Source organism: Elephas maximus, chromosome 7 (genome assembly GCF_024166365.1).
Source record: "Elephas maximus indicus isolate mEleMax1 chromosome 7, mEleMax1 primary haplotype, whole genome shotgun sequence".
Lineage (NCBI taxonomy): Eukaryota > Metazoa > Chordata > Mammalia > Proboscidea > Elephantidae > Elephas > Elephas maximus.
In genome coordinates, this window is record NC_064825.1 from 11,811,456 (window position 1) to 11,835,880 (window position 24,425).

Genomic DNA, 24,425 nt, shown 5'->3' on the forward strand with positions numbered 1-24,425 from the left:
ACTGTCAGGGATGACTCTTCCTATTATCCCAAGACCATATGGTGTAGGAGAGAGAACAGATGTTGAGTGGTCAGAAAATTTGGGCACTGATTCTGTTCCTGTATGATCTTAAGCAAACATATCCCTCTTCTGGGCCTGTCTCTTCAAATTAAAAAAGTAGGCTGGTAGCTGTGGTTGGTAAGTTCCTATTAACCCCAAAGTTCTGCAATTCTGAGACTTTCTTCCGAGGAGGAGAAGAAAATTGCACAAATCCTTTTCTTTAAGCGAATTTAAACCTCCAGTCCAGTCTTTTATAGTTAAGACATGAAGTTGCTCTGCCTTTTACTAACTACATGACTGTGGGTAAATTATTGAACCATGCTGAGTCATTTTCCCTGTCTGTAAGTAACATGCGTGCAATAATACTTTCCTCAGGGTTGTTGTGAGGAGTATGTTGAGAATGTGTGCTATGAAGATACAAGGTAGCAGCCTCTGGATTTGTTACCTCATAAGGCTGTGGCAGGTGGAGCCTCCCCAGGTAGAATACTGCCCCTATGGGAGCATGTCCTTAACTATTTACTCAGCTTAGTGAAAATTTCATACAACAGCCTAATAAAATGTCTTTGAATTTGGCCGGTTCCTAACAGTATTCCTCCCCATTGAGGGTGGAGGTTCCTCAGTTCCTTCCCTTTGAGAGTAACAGATTAAGTTGCATGAAGTAATGTAAGCAAGGCTTTGGGGAGCAATTTAGCAAAACAAATAAAGTTGAAAATATTTGTACAAGAGGACCAACAATTCCACTCTTAGGTGTATCTACAGAGCAAATGATTCCTTTAACCTTCATGATACAAACAAGAAGGTCATTATGTTTGTAGGATAATCTGAGTTCACTGCTCCCAGCAAAAGGCAACTGTCTGGAATCTCTCCAGACGCCTTAGCTGGGACCCATCAGGCCATCCTGAGTGCCAGGGGGATAATAGGTTTACACATCTGTATCCTACTTGCACCAGCTTGTTAAAAGCTAGAAAAATTTTCAGATATGTATATCAGGAAACATATGCATTGTTTATAAAAGAAAAAAAAATTGGAATATCACTTATTCATCAACAAAGGAATGGATAAATAAAGTATGACATATTCATGTGGTAGAGTACTATACTAGTAGTGGAAAGGACTGAACTAGAACCAATATACCAACATGAATAAATTGCTCACACTCAGCACGTTGCAGAAGTATACTTGTATATCATGGTATTAATACAAAGTTTTAAATCAAGCAGAACTGCTGTTTTTTGCTAGGGGTACTTACATATATAGTAAAATACAGGACTTAGCGGGAGGCGGAGCCAAGATGGCGGGATAGACAGATGCTTCCCTCGAGCCCTCTTTACAACAAAGACCCAAAAAACAAGTGAAACGAGTATATTTGTGACAAGCTGGGAGCCCTGAGCATCAAAGGCAAGCTGAGACAACGAACTGAGGGGCAGGGGAAGGAAGAGACCATTCAGAAGCGGAGAGGAGTTGCGGGACCTGAATCGCAGGGAGCCCTCAGGCACCATTCCCGGAGTGGAGGTGGTGGCGGCGGGCTGATACTAGCGTTCGGCTGCAGTTTTCCTCAGGGAGAAGCAGCTCGGCTACACAGCCCACTTGCACCTCCGGAACCTGAGGAGAATGGCGCTCTAAAAGCTAAGTACTTGCATATATTTTACTGCGCCCCCCCCACCCCCACCCCCAAGGCAGCTTCAGTGACTGAATCTCTAGGCCTGAGAGAGACCCTGGTGAGCACCTGGAGCCGTCTTCCTGGCCTTGGGGAAGGAAAAAATTTGCAGCTGGGGAAAAAGATAATTTGCTAGCTCCATTAACTGGGGGAGCTCAGAACAGAAGCGGCTCCTGTCCAGGCATAAACCGTCCGTGGACCTGGAGCACCTTTCCCTTCTGCATGGACCTGTGTGGGCTTATTTCGGGAGAATAGGCCCTTGTTGGCTAACTCCAACCATTTCAGCGGTGTGGTAGAGAGGTGGGTGTTTGACATTTGACATTGCTTTACCTATTAAACAAGGTCCTCACCTACCCACAACAGGGACCGAAGGACCAGTGGCTCCACTTGGGTCACCCAGCCACCACGACAGGGGTCCAGGGATAACTGATACCTCCCAGTCCTTACAACAAAAACGTTGGGTGTCCATGGTCCCTCTGCAGAGCCCACCCACCAGCATGCTTTAGGGAACAGAGATGCATTTTCCTCAGAGACACGTGGGGGGGTCAGAGTGTGACCCCCTGCTGCAATCAGATACGGGTATATACGCCAATCACCCCTGCCCCTCTAAGACTGTATGACAGAGCCTGTACCACACACTTGGTATCAGTTACCTGGAAACCTGAGCTGAATTCATACAAGAAAACTGAATGGACTCCTAGACTGATAAACCTGATAACACCTCTAGCCAGCTGGGGACAGGACACCAGAGCTCCAAAGGCAAAAATAATCAACCTAGCTCACTCAAGCAACCCACGGGGGTATACCAAAACAAAACAAAGCAATCAGGTATGACACAGTAAGCAAGCATCAACTAATACAATAACTTATAGATGGCTCAGGGGCAATAGTCAATATCAAGTCACATAAAGAAACGGACCATGATCACCTCAACAGGCTCTCAAAAAAAAGAATCCAGGGATCTTTTAGATGAAAGTGCATTCCTGGAATTACCAGAGGCAGAATACAAAAGATTAATATACAGAACCCTTCAAGACATCAGAAAGGAAATGAGGCAATACGCAGAACAAGCCAAGGAACACACAGATAAAGCAACTGAAGAAATCAGAAAGATTATTCAGGAACATAATGAAAAGTTTAATAAGCTGGAAAAATCCATAGACAGACAGCAATCAGAAATTCAGAAGATTAACAATAAAATTACAGAATTAGATAACTCAATAGAAAGTCAGAGGAGCAGAATTGAGCAAGTAGAAGCTAGAATTTCTGAACTCAAAGATAAATCACTTGGCACTAATATATTTGAAGAAAAATCAGATAAAAGAATTAAAAAAAAATGAAGAAACCTTAAGAATCATGTGGGACTCTATCAAGAGAAATAACCTACAAGTGATTGAAGTACCAGAACAGGGTAGGATAACAGAAAATACAGAGAAAATTGTTGAGGATTTGTTGGCGGAAAACTTCCCTGATACTGTGAAAGATGAGAAGATATCTATCCAAGATGCTCATTGAACTCCATTTAAGGTAGATCTTAAAAGAAAGTCACCAAGACATATTATAATCAAGCTTGCCAAAACCAAAGATAAAGAGGCAATTATAAGAGCACTGAGGGATAAAAGAAAAGTAACCTACAAGGGAGAGCCAATAAGAGTAAGCTTGGATTACTTGGCAGAAACCATGCAGGCAAGAAGGCAATGGGATGACATATTTAAAAAATTGAAGGAAAAATTTGCCAGCCAAGAATCATATATCCATCAAAACTATGTCTTAAATATGAAGGTGAAATTAAGACATTTCCAGATAACACAAGTTGAGGGAATTCATAAAAACCAAACCAAAACGACAAGAAATACTAAAGGGAGTTCTTTGGTTAGAAAATCAATAATAGCAGGTATTAACCCAAGAATAGAACACTGGGCAGAGCATTCAGAAGTCAACCCAGACAGGGAAATAAAAAAAAAAACAAAGCAATATTAAAAAAAAAGCTCAAAACAGGGTAACAGCGATGTTATTATATACAAAAAAAAAAAAAGACAACATTAAAACAATAAAGAGGAACTAAGAAATGTAATCATAGACCTTCCATATGGAGAGGGAGATACAGCGATACAAAGAAATAAAAGTTAGTTTTAAATTTAGAAAAATAGGGGTAAATAATAAGGTAACCACAAAGGAGACAAACTATCTTACTCATGAAAATAAAATACAAGAAAAAAATAGAGACTCAGCAGAAACAAAATCAACAATAACAAATATGAGGAAAGGACAATATACAAAGAAAACCTACTCAGCACATAAAATCAAGTGGAAAAAGCAGCTGTCAACACACACAAAAAAGACATCAAAATGATAGCACTAAATTCATACCTATCCGTAATTACCCTGAATGTAAATGGACTAAATGCACCAATAAAGAGACAGAGAGTGGCAGAATGGATTAAAAAACAAGATCCATCTATATGCTGCCTACAGAGACACATCTTAGACTTAGAGACACAAACAAATTCAAAGGATGGAAAAAATATACATCAAGCAAACAACAATCAAAAAAGAGCAGGAGTGGCAATATTAATTTCTGACAAAATGGACTTTAAAGTTAAATCCATCAGAAAGGATAAGGAAGGACACTATATAATGATTAAAGGGACAATACACCGAGAAGAAATAACCATTTTAAATATTTATGCACCCAATGACAGGGCTGCAAGACACATAAAACAAACTCTATTAAGATTGAAAAGTGAGATAGACAGCTCCACAATAATGGTAGGAGACTTCAACACACCACTTTCGGTGAACGACAGGGCATCCAGAAAGAAGCTCAATAAAGACAGGGAAGATCTACATGCCACAATCAACCGACTTGACCTCATAGACACATACAGAACACTCCACCCAACAGCAACCAAGTATACTTTCTTTTCTAGTGCACATGTTACATTCTCTAGAATAGACCACATATTAGGTCATAAAGCAAGCCTTAGCAGAATCCAAAACATTGAAATATTACAAAGCATCTTCTTTGACCATAAGGCCATAAAAGTGGAAATCACTAACAGGAAAATCAGGGAAAAGAAATCAAACACTTGGAAACTGAACAATACTTTGCTCAAAGAAGACTGGATTATAAGAAGACATTAAGGATGGAATAAAGAAATTCATAGAATCCAATGAGAATGAAAACACTTCCTATCAGAACCTTTGGGACACAGCAAAAGCAGCACCCAAAGGCCAATTTATATCAATAAATGCACACATCCAAAAAGAAGAAAGGGACAAAATCAAAGAACTATCCCTACAACTTGAACAAATAGAAAGAGAGCAACAAAAGAAATCCTCAAGCACCAGAAGAAAACAAATAATAAAAATTAGAGCTGAACTAAATGAAATAGAAAACAGAAAAACAATTGAACGAGTTAACAAGACCAAAAGCTGGTTTTTTGAAAAACTCAACAAAATAGATAAACCACTGGCCAAACTGACAAAAGAAAAACAGGAGAGGAAGCAAATAACCTGAATAAGAAATGACATGGGTGATATTACAACAGACCCAATTGAAATTAAAAGAATCATATCAGATTACTATGAAAAACTATACTCAAACAAATACGAGAACCTAGAAGAAATGGATGAATTCTTAGAAACATACTACCTACCTAAACTAACACAAACAGAGGTAGAACAACTAAGTAGACCCATAACAAAAGAAGAGATCGAAAAGGTAATCAAAAAACTCTCAACAAAAAATAGCCCTGGTCCTGAATGCTTCACTGCAGAGTTCTACCAAACATTCAGAGAAGAGTTAACACCACTACTACTAAAGGTATTTCAGAGCGTAGAAAAGGATGGAACACTCCCAAACGCATTCTATGAAGCCACCATATCCCTGATAACCAAAACCAGGTAAAGGCACCACAAGAAAAGAAAATTATACACCTATGTCCCTCAGGAACATAGATGTAAAAATCCTCAACAAAATTCTAGCCAATAGAATTCAAAAAGATATCAAAAAAATTACTCACCATGCCCAAGTGGGATTCATACCAGGTATGCAGGGATGGTTCAACATTAGAAAAACAATTAATGTAGTACACCACATAAATAAAACAAAAGACGAGAATCACATGATTTTATCAATTGATGGAGAAAAGACATTTGAGAAAGTTCAACACTCATTCATGATAAAACCTCTCAGCAAAATAGGAATAGAAGGAAAATTTCTCAACATAATAAAGGGCATTTATACAAAGCCAACAGCCAACATCACCCTAAATGGAGAAAAAAAAATGGAGAGAGCCTGAAAACATTCCCATTGAGATCGGGAACCAGACAAGGATGCCCTTTTTCACCACTCTTATTCAACATTGTGCTGGAAGTCCTAGCCAGAGCAGTTAGGCCAGATAAAGAAATAAAGGGCATCAGGATTGGCAAGGAAGAAGCAAAAGTATCTCTATTTCCAGATGACATGATCTTATACACAGAAAACCCTAAGGAATCCTCCAGAAAATTGCTGAAACTAATAGAAGAGTTCAGCAGAGTATCAGGATACAAGATAAACATATAAAAATCAGTTGGATTCCTCTACACCAACAAAAAGAACATCGAAGAGGAAATCACCAAATCAATGCCAATTATACAAGCCCCCAAGAAGATAAAATACTTAGGAATAAATCTTACGAGAGATATAAAAGACTTATACAAAGGAAAGTACAGTACACTTCTGCAAGAAACCAAGAGACTTAAGTGGAAGAACATACCTTGCTCATGCATAGGAAGACTTAACATTATAAAAATGTCTGTTCTACCAAAATGCAATTCCGATCCAAATCCCAAGGACATTCTTTAATGAGATGGAGAAACAAATCACCAATTTCATATGCAAGGGAAAGAGGCCCCAGATAAATAAGGCATTACTGAAAAAGAAGAACAAAGTGGGAGGCCTTACTTTACCTGATTTTAGAACCTAGTATACCGCCACAGTAGTCAAAACAGCCTGGTATTGGAACAACAATAGATACATGGACCAGTGGAACAGAATTGAGAAACCAGACATAAATCTATCGCCATATGAGCAGGTGATATTTGACAAAGTCCCCAAAACAGTTAAATGGGGAAAAGACAGTCTTTTTAACCAATGGTGCTGGCATAACTGGATATCCATCTGCAAAAAAATGAAACAAGACCCATATCTCACTCCATGCAAAAAAACTAACTCAAAATGGATCAAAGACCTAAATATAAAATCTAAAATGATACAGATCATGGAAGAAAAAATAGGGACAACATAGGAGGCCTAATACATGGCATAAACAGTATAGAAAACATAAATAACGTAGAAGAAAAACTAGATAACTGGGAGCTTCTAAAAATCAAACACTTATGGTCATCCAAAGACTTTACCAAAAGAGTAAAGACTACCTACAGACTGGGAAAAAAGTTTTTAGCTATGACATTTCTGATCAGCGCCTGATCTCTAAAATCTACATGATTCTGCAAAAACTCAACTGCAAAAAGACAAATAACCCAATTAAAAAATGGGCAAAAGATATGAATAGACACTTCACTAAAGAAGACATTCAGGTATCTAACAGATATATGAGGAAATGTTCACCATCATTAGCCGTTAGAGAAATGCAGATCAAAACTACAATGAGATTTCATCTCACTCCAACAAGGCCGGCATTAATCCAAAAAACACAAAACTGTAAATGTTGGAGAGGCTGTGGAGAGATTGGAACACTTATACACTGCTGGTGGGAATGTCAAATGGTACAACCACTTTGGAAATCGATTTGGCGCTTCCTTAAAAAGTTAGAAATAGAACTACCATACGATCCAGCAACCCCACTCCTCGGAATATATCCTAGAGAAATAAGAGCCTTTACACGAACAGATATATGCACACCCATGTTTGTTGCAGCACTGTTTACAATAGCAAAAAGATGGAAGCAACCAAGGTGCCCATCAATGGATGAATGGATAAATAAATTATGGTATAGTCACACAATGGAGTACTACGCATCGATAAAGAACAGTGAGGAATCTGTGAAACATTTCATAACATGGAGGAACCTGGAAGGCATTATGCTGAGTGTAATTAGTCAGTTGCAAAAGGACAAATACTGTATAAGACCACTATTATTAGAACTTGAGAAATAGTTTAAGCTGAGAAGAAAACATTCTTTTGTGGTTACGAGAGGCGGGAGGGAGGGAGGGTGGGAGAGGGGCATTCACTAATTAGATAGTAGATAAGAACTACTTTAGGTGAAGGGAAAGACTGCACACAATACAGGAGAGGTCAGCACAATTGGACTAAACCAAAAGCAAAGAGGTTTCCTGAAGAATCTGAATGCTTCAAAAGCCAGTGTAGCAGGGGCAGGGGTCTGGGGACCATGGTTTCAGGGGACATCTAAGTCAATTGGCGTAATAAAATCTATTAAGAAAACATTCTGCATCCCACTTTGAAGAGTGGCATCTGCGGTCTTAAATGCTAGCAAGCAGCCATCTAAGATGCCCAGGACAGGAACCATTCCCGAAGACAACTCATCAGACATGGAAGGGACTAGACAGTGGGTTGGAGAGAGATGTTGATGAAGAGTGAGCTACTTGTATCAGGTGGACACTTGAGACTGTGTTGGCATCTCCTGTCTGGAGGGGAGATGGGAGGGTAGAGAGGGTTAGAAACTGGCAAAATTGTCACGAAAGGAGAGACTGGAAGGGCTGACTCATTAGGGGGAGAGTAAGTGGGAGTATGGAGTAAGGTGTATATAAGCTTATACGTGACAGACTGACTTGATTTGTAAACGTTCACTTAAAGCTCAATAAAAATTATTAAAAAAAAAAAAAAAGCCAGCGTAGCAGCGGCAGGGGTCTGGGGACCATGGTTTCAGGGGACATCTAAGTCAATTGGCATAATAAAATCTATTAAGAAAACATTCTGCATCCCACTTTGAAGAGTGGTGTCTGGGGTCTTAAATGCTAGCAAGCAGCCATCTAAGATGTATCAATTGGTCTCAACCCACCTGCTTCAAAGGAGAATGAAGAACACCAAGCACACAAGGTGATTACGAGCCCAAGAGACAGAAAGGGCCACATGAACTCGCGACTACATCATCCTGAGATCAGAAGAACTAGATGGTGCCTGGCTACAACGGATGACTGCCCTGACAGGGAACACAACAGAGAGCCCCTGAGGGAGCAGGAGAGTAGTGGGATGCAGACCCCAAATTCTCATAAGACCAGACTTAATGGCCTGACTGAGACTGGAAGGACCCCGGTGGTCATGGCCCCCAGACCTTCTGTTGCCCCAGGACAGGAACCATTCCTGAAGCCAACTCTTCAGACATGCATTGGACTGGACAATGGGTTGGAGAGGGATGGTGGCAAGGAGTGAGCTTCTTGGATCAGTTGGACACTTGAGACTATGTTGGCATCTCTTGCCTGGAGGGGAGATGAGAGGGTGGGGGGGGTGGTTAGAAGCTGGCGAAGAGGTCACGAAAAGAGAGAGTAGAGGGAGAGTGCAGGCTGTCTTATTAAGGGGAGAGCAATTGGGAGTGTGTAAGCAAGGTGTATATGGGTTTTTGTGTGAGAGACTGACTTGATTTGTAAACTTTCACTTAAAGCACAATAAAAATTATAAAAAAAATAGCAAAATACATGTAGAAAATGGGTAGGAATGATAAATACCAACTCTGGATGGTAATTCTATCAGGAGGGCTAAGAGATTGGGGTAGAACACAAGGGTATATGTTGATGCTGCTGGTATACCCTTTCTTAGGCTCTTAGGTATCTGTTGCCATCAAGTCAGTTCCAACTTACAGTGACTCTATAGGGCAGAGTAGAACTGCCCCATAAAGTTTCCACGGAGCACCTGGTGGATTCAAACTGCTGATCTTTTGGTTAGCAGCCGTAGCACTTAACCAGGGTTTCCAGCCTGTTGGGTAGATGCATAAAAAAAAAAATTTTTTTTTTTTTATACAACATACTGTTATATTTTAAATGTCTTATAAGAAATTTATTAAAAAACAAATAATTTGTAAGAGAGAAGTCTGAGATGAGGCCGGAGAGCTAGGCAGGGTTCAGATAGTGGAGTGGATTTTAGGGTATTTTAAATTTTGGTTTTACTCTCAGGGCAAAGGGGAACCACTGACAGGTTTTAGACATGGGAGTGGTCCCATCAGATTAACATTTAGAAAGATGACTTGATGTAGAGACTGGGTTTGGGAAGAATGAGAGTAGAGGAGGAAAAGCTGTTAGAGACAGTTGCTACAGTTCAAACTGGAGAGCACTTCCTCCTTGAAACTCCATCTTCCCTTGGCCTCCAGAGTGTTCTTCATTCCTAGTTCTCTCCCCAGTTCTCCGGCCATGCTCCTCTATCTACTTCTCTAATTCCTTCTCCTCCTCTGACCCCTTAAATGTTGCTATTCCACAGAGTGTTTCTTTCTCACCATCTTTTCTTCTCACTTTTTAATTGTATGCCTTAATGATCTCATTTACATCTGCAGTTTCAGCTACCACATTTATGTTCTTCTACTCACTCAGCCCACTAGCATCTGACTTTGGAAATTACCACTGAGAGAAAAAGTTTCCTTCAAAGATCTCCAACGACTTCCAGTTTACCAATCCAAGTGTGTCTCTTTAGCTGTCATAACACCTCTTCTCTCCACAGTTTTGTTTAAAATTGTGGTAAATATATTTGTAACAAAACATTTGCTATTATTACATTCTTCACATGTAGAGTTCAGTGACATTAACTTATGTGCATCATATTCAGCCATCACCCTCGATCCAGTGTTTTTCATCACTCTCTGCAGTTTTGACATGACGGTATTGATCCCTTCCTTCTTGAAACGTTTTGCTACTCTTAATCTCTATGTCATGGTACTCTCATAGTTTTTCATCTTTCTCTGATCATTCCACCTGACTGGGAAAAAGGAAAGTGTCTTATATTTGAGGTTGTCATATATTTGGGCATGTTGGTAATTTCTTTATCTATTTATATTTATTCATTCATTCAGTGACTATATTCTCAATGACTGCAAAATGCCAGGCACTGGATATGTAGTGGAGAATAAAACAGATATGGTGTAAATGCTCTGAACTACAGAGTTACAACCTTGTATTAGTTATCTCTGGCTGTATAGCAAATTACTACAAACTTACTGGTGTAAGTCAGCATACATTTATTAGCTCACAGTTTTTAGGGATCAGGAATCTGGGCACGGCTTAGCTGAGCCCTCAACTTTAGGGTGTCTCACAAGGCTGCAGTCACCATGTCAGCCAGGCCTGGAGTTTCATCTGAAGGATTGACGGGGGATAGATCTGTCTCCAAGCTCACAAGGTTGTTGGCAAAATTCATTTCCCTGTGGACTGTTGGATGGAGGGCCCTAGTTCCTTGCTGGTTGTTGGCCTGAGGCCACCCTCAGTTTCCTTGCCATCTGGGCCTCTCCATATGGCAGCTTGCTTCATCAAAGCCAGCAAGGGAAAGAGTCAATAGAGAGAATTTGCTAGCAAGACAGAAGTTACAGTCTTATGTAACATATTCATAGAAATTAGATGGTTAAAACCTTTGTTGCATTGGTTAGAAGGAAGTCACAGATCCCACCTACACTCAAGAAGAGGGGATTATACAAAGTCATTAATACCAGGAGTAGAGATTCACTAAGGACCACCTTAGAGTGTGTTTGCCAGAAACCTGGCGTTGTTTCTCACTTGAATATCCCTGCCAGCTCAGATTGTACTGTGGTTAAATTGAACTCACTCCCCTCACCTTGTCCAAACTGCTTCACCTCCTGTAATCCCTGTCTTGATCAGCAGCCTCATAGCCATCCAGTCATCCAATCTAGAAACCCAGGGATCACTTTTAACTCCTCCTGCTGAGATTTAATCAGTCACCGGGTCTTGTACATTCTACCTCTGTGGCATGTTTCATATCATTCTCTACTTTCCATCCACATACAGGTGTCTTTAGTTCAGCTCTGACTATGACCTGGATTATTATGGTAATCTTCTAACCGGTTTCTCTTCCTACCTTCCCTTTTCACAAATCCTCCCCACAGCCGCCAGAGTTAGGCTTATAAAACCCTCTTTTCAGAAACATTCAGAGCTCCCAGCTGCCTTTGGCATAAAGGCCATGTCCCAGTGTGCAATTCAGAGTCTTTTACAGTCTGGCCTCAATCTACTTTTCCAAGCCTCTTGACCACCACTTTTTTTTTCTTTTCTTTTTTTAAATTGTGCTTTAGGTGAAAGTTTATAGAGCAAATTGGTTTCCCGTTTGATAGTTTGTACAAGAAGTATTTCATGACCGTGGTTTCATTCTGCACAGTGTGTCAGCACTCCCTCCATTTCCGCCCTGGTTTCCCTGTTTCCTTTAGTCCTGATTTTCTACCCCTGCCTGCCTTCTCATCTTTGATTTTAGGCAGATATTGCCCTTTTGATCTCCTATAAATGTTCTAAGGAGTATGTTCCTCTTGGGTGTTATTGTTTATCTTATGGGCTTGCCTATTGTTTGGCTGGGAGGTGGTCTCTGGGAATGGCTTCAGTTTCAGGTCAGAAGGGTGTCTTATGGTCATAGTCTCAGGCAGGGGTTCCTCCAGTCTCTGTCAGACCAGTAAGTGTGGTCTTTTTTGTGAATTTGATTTTTTTTTGCAGTTTTTCTCCCACTCTGTCCAGGCCCCTCTGTTGTGATACCAGCCAGCACGTTGACTGCCACTTTTTGCTCCTGCCCTTATGTGTGGGCACACCGGGCTTCTTGATGTTTCCTGAGCCCACCCCTGCATGTTTGTGGCTCTGTACATTTTGTCCTACAGGATAATCCTCTCACTATTTAACTTTTTTTTCTTTAATAATTTTTATTGTGCTTTAAGTGAAAGTTTACAAATCAAGTCAGTCTGTCACATATAAGCTTATATACACCTTACTCCATACTCTCACTTACTCTCCCTGTAATGAGTCAGCCCACTCCCTCCTTCCAGTCTCTCCTTTCGTGATGGTTTTGCCAGTTTCTAACCCTCTCTACCCTCCTATCTCCCCTCCAGACAAGAGATGCCAACACGGTCTCAAGCATCCACCTGATACAAGTAGCTCACTCTCCATCAGCATCTCTCTCCAACCCATTGTCCAGTCCCTTCCATGTCTGATGAGTTGTTTTCGGAAATGGTTCCTGTTCTGGGCCAACAGAAGGTTTGGGGACCATGACCACCGGGATTCTTCTAGTCTCAGTCAGACCATTAAGTCTGGTCTTTTTATGAGAATTTGGGGTCTGCATCCCACTGTTCTCCTGCTCCCTCAGGGGTTCTCTGTTGTGCTCCTTGTCAGGGCAGGCATGGGTTGTGGCCGGGCACCATCTAGTTCTTCTGGTCTCAGGATGATGTAAGTCTCTGGTTCGTGTGGCCCTTTCTGTCTCTTGGGCTAATAGTTATCATGTGACCTTGGTGTTCTTCATTCTCCTTTAATCCAGGTGGGTTGAGACCAATTGATGCATCTTAGATGGCCACTTGTTAGCATTTAAGACCCCAGACACCACACTTCAAAGTGGGATGCAGAATGTTTCATAATAGAATTATTTTGCCAATTGACTTAGAAGTCCCCTTAAGCCATAGTCCCCAAACCCCCACCCTTGCTCCACCGACCTTTGAAGCATTCAGTTTATCCCAGAAACTTCTTTGCTTTTGGTCCAGTCCAGTTGAGCTGACCTTCCCTGTATTGAATATTGTCCTTCCCTTCACCTAAAGTAGTTCTTATCTACTAACTAATCAGTAAATAACCCTCTCCCACCCCCATAACCACAAAAGCATGTGTTCTTCTGAGTTTATACTCTTTCTCAAGATCTTATAATAGTGTTCTTACACAATATTTGTCCTTTTGCCTCTGACTAATTTCACTCAGCATAATGCCTTCCAGGTTCCTCCATGTTATGAAATGTTTCACAGATTTGTCTCTATTCTTTATTGATGCGTAGTATTCCATTGTGTGAATATACCATAATTTATTTAACCATTCATCCGTTGATGGACACCTTGGTTGCTTCCATCTTTTTGCTATTGTAAACAGTGCTGCAATAAACATGGGTGTGCATATATCTGTTCATGTGAAGGCTCTTATTTCTCTAGGGTGTATCCTGAGGAGTGGGATTTCTGGGTTGTATGGTAGTTCTATTTCTAACTTTTTAAGAAAACGCCAGATAGATTTCCAAAGTGGTTGTACCATTTTACATTCCCACCAGCAGTGTATAAGAGTTCCAATCTCTCCGCAGCCTCTCCAACATTTATTATTTTGTGTTTTTTGGATTAATGCCAGCCTTGTTGAAGTGAGATCGAATCTCATCGTAATTTTAATTTGCATTTCTCTAATGGCTAATGATGGAGAGCATTTTCTCATGTATCTGTTAGCTGCCTGAATATCTTCTTCAGTGAAGTGCGTGTTCATATCTTTTGCCCACTTTTTGATAGGGTTGTTTGTCTTTTTGTGGTTGAGTTTTAACAGAATCATATAGATTTTAGAGATCAGGCGCTGGTCGGAGATGTCGTAGCTGAAAATTTTTTCCCAATCTGTAGGTGGTCTTTTTGCTCTTTTGGTGACGTCTTTAGATGAGCATAGGTGTTTGATTTTTAGGAGCTCCCAGTTATCTGGTTTCTCTTCGTCATTTTTAATAATGTTTTGTATTCTGTCTATGCCTTGTATTTTTTTTTTTATGCCTTGTATTAGGGCTCCTAACGTTGTCCCTATTTTTTCTTCTACAATCTTTATCGTTTTAGTCTTTATGTTTAGGTCTTTGATCCACTTGGAGTTAGTTTTTGTGCATGGTGTGAGGTATGGGTCCTGTTTCATTTTTCTGCAAATGGATATCCAGTATGCCGGCACCATTTGATAAAAAGACTATCTGTTCCCCAATTAACTGACACCGGGCCTTTGTCAAATATCAGCTACTCATATGTGGATGCATTTATATCTGGGTTCTCAATTCTGTTCCATTGGTCTATGTGCCTGTTGTACCAGTACCAGGCTGTTTTGACTGCTGTGGCTGTATAATAGGTTCTAAAATCAGGTAGAGTGAGGCCTCCCACTTTCTTCTTCTTTTTCAGTAATGCTTTGCTTATCTGAGGCTTCTTTCCTTTCCATATGAAGTTCGTGATTTGTTTCTCCATCACATTAAAAAATATCATTGGAATTTGGATCGGAAGTGCATTGTATGTGTAGATGGCTTTTGGTAGAATAGACATTTTTACTATGTTAAGTCTTCCTATCCATGAGCAAGGTATGTTTTTCCACTTAAGTAGGTCTTTTTTTTTTAGTTTCTTGCACTAGTACTTTGTAGTTTTCTTTGTATAGGTCTTTTACTTCTTTGGTAAGATTTATTCCCAAGTATTTTATCTTCTTGGGGGCTACTGTGAATGGTATTGATTTGGTGATTTCCTCTTCAATGTTCTTTTTGTTGATGTAGAGGAATCCAAGTGATTTTTGTATGTTTATCTTGTAACCTATTAGTTTCAGTAGTTTTCTGGAGGATTCCTTAGGGTTTTCTGTGTATAAGATCATGTCATCTGCAAATAGAGATAATTTTACTTCCTCCTTGCCAATCCAGATGCCCTTTATTTCTTTGTCTAGCCTAATTGCTCTGGCTAGGGCCTCTAGCACAATGTTGAATAAGAGCGGTGATAAAGGGCATCCTTGTCTGGTTTTCATTCTTAAGGGAAATGCTTTCAGGCCCTCTCCATTTAGGGTGATGTTGGCTGTTGGCTTTGTATAAAAATTGTATAGATGCCCTTTATTCCTTCAATTCCTATTTTGCTGAGAGTTTTTATCATGAATGGGTGTTGGACTTTGTCAAATGCCTTTTCTGCATCAATTGATAAGATCATGTGATTTTTGTCTTTTGTTTTATTTATATGGTGGATTACATTAATGGTTTTTCTAATATTAAACCAGCCTTGCATACCTGGTATAAATCCCACTTGGTCATGGTGGATTATTTTTTTGATATGTTGTTGAATTCTATTGGCTAGAATTTTGTTGAGGATTTTTGCATCTATGTTCATGAGGGATATAGGTCTGTAATTTTCTTTTTTTGTGGTGTCTTTACCTGGTTTTGGTATCAGGGAGATGGTGGCTTCATAGAATGAGTTAGGTAGTATTCCATTATTTTCTGTGCTTTGAAATACCTTTAGTAGTAGTGGTGTTGACTCTTCTCTGAAAGTTTGGTAGAACTCTGCAGTGAAGCCGTCCGGGCCAGGGATTTTTTTTGTTGGGAGATTTCAAAATCTAACATTTAAGTTTCAGTGCATATAATGCAAGCAATGACATGAAATAAAGAACCTCCTAGAATGATTAGCATTTCCCTTTGTGTTTAGCACTAAAATGTGTGTGTGTGGTGTTACAAAGGTATAACTTATTGTCAAATTGTTCTGATTTTCTCCTTCGTTTTCTAGGAATATTTTGAAAACAATTGCTCTGGGTCAGATGTTGTCCTTGTTTATATGTGGGACAGCTATCACCAGCCAGTATTTGGCAGAAAAATACAAAGTGAACACCCCAATGCTACAGAGCTTTATCAACTATTGCTTGCTGTTTCTAACTTACACGGCGATATTGGCATTTCGATCAGGTATGTGAAATATGAGAATTCCCTTTTCAACAAAATTAATTTCATATAAATTTGACTTCTGGGTATTTTAATAGTAAGACACAGGACAAAATCAAGAAGTGGAAACTATAGCTGATTTTATAAAAGTTATTAGGAAAGTACAATACCTCTCTGTATTCACTGAAAATAGTGACTAGAGATCTATGGATAACACTTTGAAATTGTTGATTAAAATAAGTAGCACCAACTTCTTGTTAGAGTAGTATGAATATATATGTGTGTATATGTATGTATGTATACCTAACTATGCTTGTTGTTAGGTGCCGTTGAGTCGGTTCCAATTCATAGCGACCCTGTGCACAACAGAAGGAAACACTGCCTGGTCCTGAGCCATCCTTAGAGTCGTTGTTATGGTTGAGCTCATTGCAGCCACAAACATAGTTATAAGTTAGGTTTATTTTTTCCCTGAGGTTGATAAAAGTAAGAGGCAATATTAAAGATACTTAAAAAAAAAAAAAAATTGAGAACCCTGCTTTCCAAAATATGTATTTACAGCTATGTATAGAATGCTAAATGGAGCATCAGTTTTTTGTCTATCAAGTCTCTGTTGTCAGAGAAACAAAGACAAGGAATTAACATCTTTATCACTGGTTGGGGAGTCCTGGTGGCACAGTGGTTAAGCGCTTGGCTGCTAACTGAAAGGTTGTTAGTTCAAACCCACCAGCCACTTTGAGTTGGAATTGCCTCGATGAAAATGGTTTTTTTTAAAAAAAATAACTGGTTGATTAAGCTATTTTAGAACTATCATATTATTTTTTCTAACTAGCTGCACAGAAATGGGAAAAACTAGATTCTGATTAAAATTTTTGTGCCAATCATTTTAATTGCTTAACTTGTCTAAGTTATGGATGAACTCATTGAAGCCTCACAACAACTCAAGTATTACTGTTATCCCCACTTTATAGACTAGGAAACAGAGGCATATAGCAGTTAGGACTTACTCTAAGTCTTACAGGAAGTCATTGGCAGACTTCCAACCTGAACTCCAATCTAGATATCCTGCCCCAGAGCCGAGGCTCTTGGCATTGCTCTGTGTTATGGCTGCTAATCATAACAAACAACCTTCTCATGAGAGAAGAGCAATGTCAGTACATTTGAAGCCTGAAATAAAAGCACTAGAGCTGGTAGTGCAAGGGTTAAGCACTTGGCTGCTGTCTGGAAGGTTGGCAGTTCAAACCCACGAAGCCGCTCCATGGGAGAAAGACTTGGAGATCTGCTTCTATAAGGATTACAGCCTAGAAAACCCTATGAGACATTCCTACTCTGTCACATGAAGTTGCTATGAGTTGAAATCGACTTGATGGCACCTAAAAACAACTGTTTATTAATCTTCTTTTAATATGAACTCTAATATATATGCAATATAGTGGCATGAGACCTCATCTAACTTCAGGAGGAGGAGAGAGACTCAAGATCAGCGTCAGCCCAAAGCTGATTCCTAATAGGTGGAGGTCAAATATACCTCCACCCTCCAAGTCTTTTTACCAATTCTGACACCAACCGTCCCTCCCATAGCATTCTCTACTTCTCTCCTGGGTTTGATAATTTGTTTCAATGGCTACCCAGAACTCACAGACATATTCACAATTATGGGGTTTATTAGGGAAGTAACAGCTTAAAAATCAGGATCAACTTGGAAGTAACAGGAACAACTCAGAATACAGTTCTTTGATCAGGACAGTTTCTACTTGACCATGCCAGCAGGCAGGCTTCTGCTGCTGGGCCCTGCTTGGGCTTGGGCTCTGCCCTACTCGGGCAGGTCTTTAGCTCGTGGATAAGTATCTGGGGGCACCCCACTCCTGCCCAAAGTTGCTCAGCTCTCTGGCACCGTGGGTCAGGGAACCCACTGCAGCATCTGTCGGTCCCATGCTGTAGCCATCCCATGCCATGGCTATCCCGTGACTGCCTGCCGCCTCCAGTGTTACAGCTCTCAAGTGGTACAGCTCTCTGGCGTTACAGCCGTCCAATGTTAGCTTGCTGTTGTTACAGTGTTCTGTCTCCTGGGTCTAGGAGGTTCCCAGCACAGGGATCCTGGGGCCAAAGGATGTGCTTCTCTTCTGGCCCTTCTTGATGGTAGTGAGATCCCCCCTCACCCTGTGGGATTGTCTCTTTTTAAGCCTAGAGGGATGGCAACACTGACCAATCCCTTTGGTGGGCCACAGGCACCTTATTTGTATAGTCCTAACCCATCAGTTTTGGGAGTTACAAGATCGTGGCCAGAAAGGCCATATAAAAACTCATTGCCGTGCAATGGCAGTGGCTTTCTGTTGTATCAGAATACGTAACTTATTTTTAAAACTGGGGAAAATATCTGAAGGGGCAAACATCAAATTTGACAAGACCTTCCAAAAAAAAAAAAAAAAGGCCAAACCCATTGCCACCGAGTCAATTCCAACTAAAGCTTAGGAGTTGAAAATAGAATTCTCAGTTAATAGCTCTGGACATTGCTCTTCCCTGTAAGCACTGGCCTTGAGGAAGTCAGTGTGATTCATTAATACGTCAGTGTGGTGGCCCCTGAGGGATGGTTGCTAAGTGCCTTCCATGCCACCCCATGTTGAGGAAGATTAACTCTGTGTTTCAAGATGTCCCTACTAATTGGGTTTTAATGATAATCGGTTCATCTTGATTCTCACTACCTTTATTTCTTTGTAGGTTTCTTACCATAAAGCCTTCTCATTTAAATGCCAAATCTGTATTTCCTGTTACACTAGCTACTTCGAAGTAGTGAATAGTAGTTGATTTTGAATATATAGACTTTGGGTAGAAAAGCTGTCTTTTTTTCCAGTGGTGCCACTAAGCCTTTTTTCTAAGCGTATCACTGAGTTAATTTTCACTTAAAAGCATGTCTCTTCCAAAAGAATGACCACATGTGAGTTTCCTTTCATGAAGCCCATAAATGGAGGTTAAATAACCAATGAAGTCATAGGAAAGTATTTCATTTCCAAGATTTTTCTGTGGCTTGTCGGGAAGGCAACGTCCAAATCCATATCCGGACATTGTATTTCTGTCACAATGGGCAAGGGAAGTTTAACCATTTTCCTCCTACTTATTTTCTCTCCAGTGCTTTCACTGAACACGTGGTCTGTGATGACATCTTAACTTGGATTCTCATACTAGAAAAAAATTTAAGTGACTGCTGAGCTGTGTAGGAATTTGGATTATGAGCAATGGAAAATAAGAGGGGTCACATTCAAAAAACACAAGAAACCCTTGGTTTGACTTTTTAATCCAAAATTAACATGCATGGTGTCATTTGCAAGTAACATGTACTCACTCAGATTTCATTCACCCAGGCAGTGATAACCTTTTATACATCTTGAAAAGAAAATGGTGGAAGTATATCCTGCTGGGGCTAGCCGATGTGGAAGCTAATTACCTGATAGTCAGAGCTTACCAGTACACGACTCTAACCAGCGTCCAGGTAAGATGGAGGCCTCTGACCACTTTGGACTTGGAAACTTCAAGAGAAGAATCTGAACTCACAAGTGTTAGTTAACCTAAATTTATTGTAAACCTGTTCACTTGAAGAAAACCTGAACACAGGTGGATGCTATATGTTTTCCAAACGAAGCATGTGTTCTAATGAGTAATGTTTCCTGGAATTAGTGACAATGTATACCAGTTAATCAGTTCTCAGATTGCTAACGCTACAGCAGATTGGAAGGGTTCCTACCAAAGTAAGCATAAATATTTAGTTGGCAGTGGGTGCTGTGTTGCTGACAAGTGTTCTGTTTGATGGATTGCTCAAATGTGGCATATAGGAATGCATGTACCTTTGTGCTACAGAAAAGTTGGAGGTTTGTAATTACATATTCAAGACAAAAGAACCATCAAAAAAAACCACTGGAAGAAACCGATTAGACAGCTTGAGTACAGGGTAGCCAAAGGTAAAAGTCACACCCCATTTCTTTTTTTTTTTTAATTTATTGTGCTTTAAGTGAAGGTTTACAAATTAAGTCAGCCTCTCATACAAAAACTTATACCCACCTTCCGATGTATTCGTAGCTGCTCCCCCCCCAAGGAGACAGCACACTCCTCCTCTCCACCCTGTATTCCCCATGTCCATTCAACCAGCTTCTGTCCCTCTGTGCCTTCTCATTGTGCCTCCAGACAGGAGCTGCCCACATAGTCTCATGTGTATACTTGAGCCAAGAAGCTCACCAGTATCATTTTCTGTCCCATAGTCTAGTCCAATCCCTGCTTGAAGAGTTGGCTTTGGAAGTGGTTCCACCCTTGAGCTAACAGAGGGTCTGGGACCGGGACCTCCAGGGTCCCTCTAGTTTCAGTCAGACCATTAAATCTGGTCTTTTTATGAGAATTTGAGTCATCCAACAGAGTATTCATTGGTGGTAGCTGGGCACCATCTAGTTCTTCTGGTCTCAGGCTGATATGGGCTCTGGTTTATGTGGCCCTTTCTGTCTTTTGGGCTCATCTTTACCCTATGTCTTTGGTGTTCTTCATGCTCCTTTGCTCCAGGTAGGTTGAGGCCAGTTGACGCATCTTAGATGGCAGGTGGCTTGTTAGCATTTAACACACAGACACCACCCACCAAAGTGGGATACAGAACATTTTCTTAAATACATTTCATTATGTCAGTTGACCTAGATGTCCCCTGAAACCATGGTCCCCAGACCCTTGTCCCTGGTACTCTGGCCTTGGAAGCAGTTTTATTCAGGAAACTTCTTACCTTTTGGTTTAGTCTAGTTGTGCTGACTTCCCCTGTATTGTGTGTTGTCTTTCCTTTCACTTAAAATAGTTCTTGTCTACTATCTAGTGAATCCCCCTCTCCCTCCTTCCCCACCCTGATAACCATCAAAGAATATTTTCTTCTGTGTTTAAACTTTTTCTTGAGTTTTTATAATAGTGGTCTCATACAATATTTGTCCTTTTGCAGCTGACTAATTTCACTCAGCATAATGCCTTCCAGATTCCTCCATTTTATGAAATGTTTCAGAGATTCATTGTTGTTCTTAATCATTGCGTAGTATTCCATTATGTGAATATACCTAATTTATTTATTCATTCATCCGTTGATGGGAACCTTGGTTGCTTCCATCTTTTTGCTTTTGTAAACAGTGCTTCAGTGAACATGGGTGTGCATATATCTGTTCATGTGAGGGCTCTTATTTCTCTAGGACATATTCCAAGGAGTAGGATTGATGGATCGTATTGTAGCTCCAATTCTAGCCTTTTCAGGAAGCGCCAAATTGATTTCCAAAGTGTTTGTACCATTTTACATTCCCACCGGCGGTATATAGGTGTTCCAGTCTCTCCACAACCTCTCCAACATTTATTATTTTGTGTGTTTTAGATGAATCCCATCCCTATGTCTTTATTAGACATAGTCTTGCTGGATTGAAATTAAAATGTTCCTACTAACAGTACTTTTCAACTTTGTGGAGTTAAGGAAGACTGATTTCAGTTGTCTTAATGTTAGCAAACTATGGGGATGTATCATAGCACTGACTCACCATTACCAACAACAAAACGTTTTATAAACAGAGGTGAAAATGAGATAGACTCCAGTGCCAGGTTTAGACTTCACAGCTTAATGAGCATATAACCTTTTGATGCATCACTTCTCTCATTTTATAAAACACGGAAATGTAGCCTCTCATTTGACCTTCAAATTATGGGATCTGTAGAAAAATTGGGACAAAATAAGATTTACTTTACCTGGAAAAGATAAGGATTGATGAAAACTCAGTGTTTTCCCAGTGTGGATAGACATTAAATGTTATTATTTCCGGGGTTCATTTTATTAAATATTTTCTTTTCTGTGACATTGTGCTAAGCATTGTCCTCAGCAAACCTCTTGGTTTTTGACTGGCATGCATGAAAAAGCTGAGATAGGAAATACAAAGATAGATATTATAGAAGATACAAAAAACAGAATTTTATTGAAACCAGGAGATAGCTAGATAATGAAGTTTATCACATATAGGAATAAGTGTACTTTTAGCATTGAGTAATGAGGGTAAAAGTATATAGAAAATTGACCATTTTCTAGTCACTTCTACCCTCATAACCTCATACACATTTTAATTAGTTGGTTATAATTTTCAGAAACTTTGATCCCTGAGCTAATAATGATTTAAAGTTTTTAATTGGTACAAGGTCAAAATGCAGCTATCTTCAACATTTACAGTTGGGTTTTTGTGGCTGAAATTCATGACATATACTATTGAAAACAATTTTTTTCATCTAAAGCCTCTTAGAAAAATCTATGCATTTGGTTGTCAAAAGTCATGCAGTCGTATACTTATGGTCCTACCAAGGAGTATAAAAAAAAAAAAAATCTGACAACTAAAGTTGCCACCAGCAGCAGAGAGTGTCTCTCACTGGAATTATTCAAGCTAAGTTTCTCCTTGAATGAGTCTTGAGCCTGGGTAATCTGGAAGGATGGAATTTTGGAACAGAGGATCTATGAAGTCCCTTCTTAAGGATTCTTTCTAAGATTCTATAATTACAAATAGAGGTGGTGGTTGTTCACCGCTGTGGAGTCAGCCCCTCAACTCATGGCAACCCCATGTACAATGGAATAAAATGCTGCCTGGCCTTGCACCACCCCCATGATGAGTTTTGGATTGGACTTGAGATCCATACGGTTTTTTTCAATTGGCTGATTTTCAAGATGCAGATTGGCAGGCCTTTCTCCCTAGTTCATCTTAAGTCTAGAAGCTCTGCTGACAAGTAGAGGTAGTTCTACATAAATTTCGTGACGTGGTCATTTATATCCCATGGCCTAGGTTTCTACTCATATCTCTTCCCACTTCGCTGCCACATCTATTCATTCATCACCCATAGTCATCGTCTTCTTTCTCTTACTGCTCTGTTCTTTCTAGAATGCAATGTTTTTGAAGTCGCCCACATTCTCTAAAACCTGTCTCAATTTCATTTTCCTCCTATACTCTATTGTTCTTCTAATACGGTCTAACTCATCTTTGTATACATGTCCTGTACTCCTCCCAAGGTCTTACGTGGAACCCTGATTGAGTGGCTATATAATAATTATTTTTAAAGACTAAGTTAAATAGGGGGACTCTTGGAACTGAAAACATCGAAGAGAAGACAGCCATCACCAAGAATACATTTTGAAAAGGATTCAATGTAGATAAATGTCTTTGCTTTTGTAAACAGTGCTTCAATGAACATGGTATCCGGTGAGAAATCCTGGAATTCCAGAGTAGGAACCAAAAAAAAAAAAAAAATCAAACTTGTTGCTGTTGAGTCAATTATGACTCATAGCACCCCTGTAGGACAGAGTAGTCCTGCCCCATTGGGTTTCCAAGGAGCAGCTGGTGGATTCAAACTGATGACCTTTATGGTTAGCAGCTGAGCTTTTAACCACTGTGCCACCAGGGCTCCTCAGAACAGGAAAGGACCTGTGAAATCATTTAATCTCATCTCCTCATTTCATATTTTGACTCAGAGAAGAGGGAGTGGCTGGAGATCACACCGCTGGTCAGTGGCAGCTCGGGGCCTGAAGCCCCTAGAGCTATTAGGTGAGCAACTCCCTTATGTGGCCACTTACTGCTCACATACAAAAAAAAAAAAAAACCAAACCCACTGCCGTCCAGTCAATTCTGACTCATAGCGACCCTATAGAGATACCAACAAATGCTAAAAGTAGAGCAAATTTAGGTTTGACTTTAAAACACCACTTGAGGATAGGGAGTATTTTGTGATGGTTTTTAGACTGGGTTTTTCCACTTTTTTTTGTTTAACGAATGTAGTTACACTTTGTTAAGTCATTATGGCTGGTTTCCGCTGGTGTCTCCTGGGACACGCTATTATCATTGGCATCGTTTAATGGTTTGTTATTCAGGCAGGCTCCACAAAGCACTTAGGAGATTAGAGTTCTGCAGCTGGAATAAATAACAAGGCAAGGCACCCATTGCTACACATGTCGTGTCTGACTCCAGCGATGACACTGCAGTGAAAGACAATCAGTAAACAACTGTGGACGGGATTAAATGGGCTGCTGGAGATTTAGGGGCCTACCTTGCCCCAGACTAAACAGATACAGAGAGAATCAAGGACAAGTTTAAAAAAAGAACAGGGTGAGCAATAAAATAGCAGGAC

The 24,425-nt window shown here is 40.1% G+C and overlaps 1 protein-coding gene across 7 annotated transcripts in view; it reads left to right on the plus strand.

Moving 5' to 3' along the window:
• Nucleotides 1-24,425, plus strand: part of LOC126078699 (solute carrier family 35 member F2) — a 405,637-nt gene that overhangs the window by 150,896 nt on the left and 230,316 nt on the right. For all 7 annotated transcript variants that reach the window (XR_007518139.1, XR_007518137.1, XR_007518138.1 and 4 more), the window contains 2 exons: nt 16,126-16,301; nt 19,634-19,761. Coding sequence is in view for 4 of the 7 variants with exons in the window: in XM_049889371.1 (XP_049745328.1) it covers nt 16,126-16,301; nt 19,634-19,761 (304 nt within the window). In the remaining 3 variants the exon portion in view is untranslated. The remainder of the gene's footprint in view (nt 1-16,125; nt 16,302-19,633; nt 19,762-24,425) is intronic.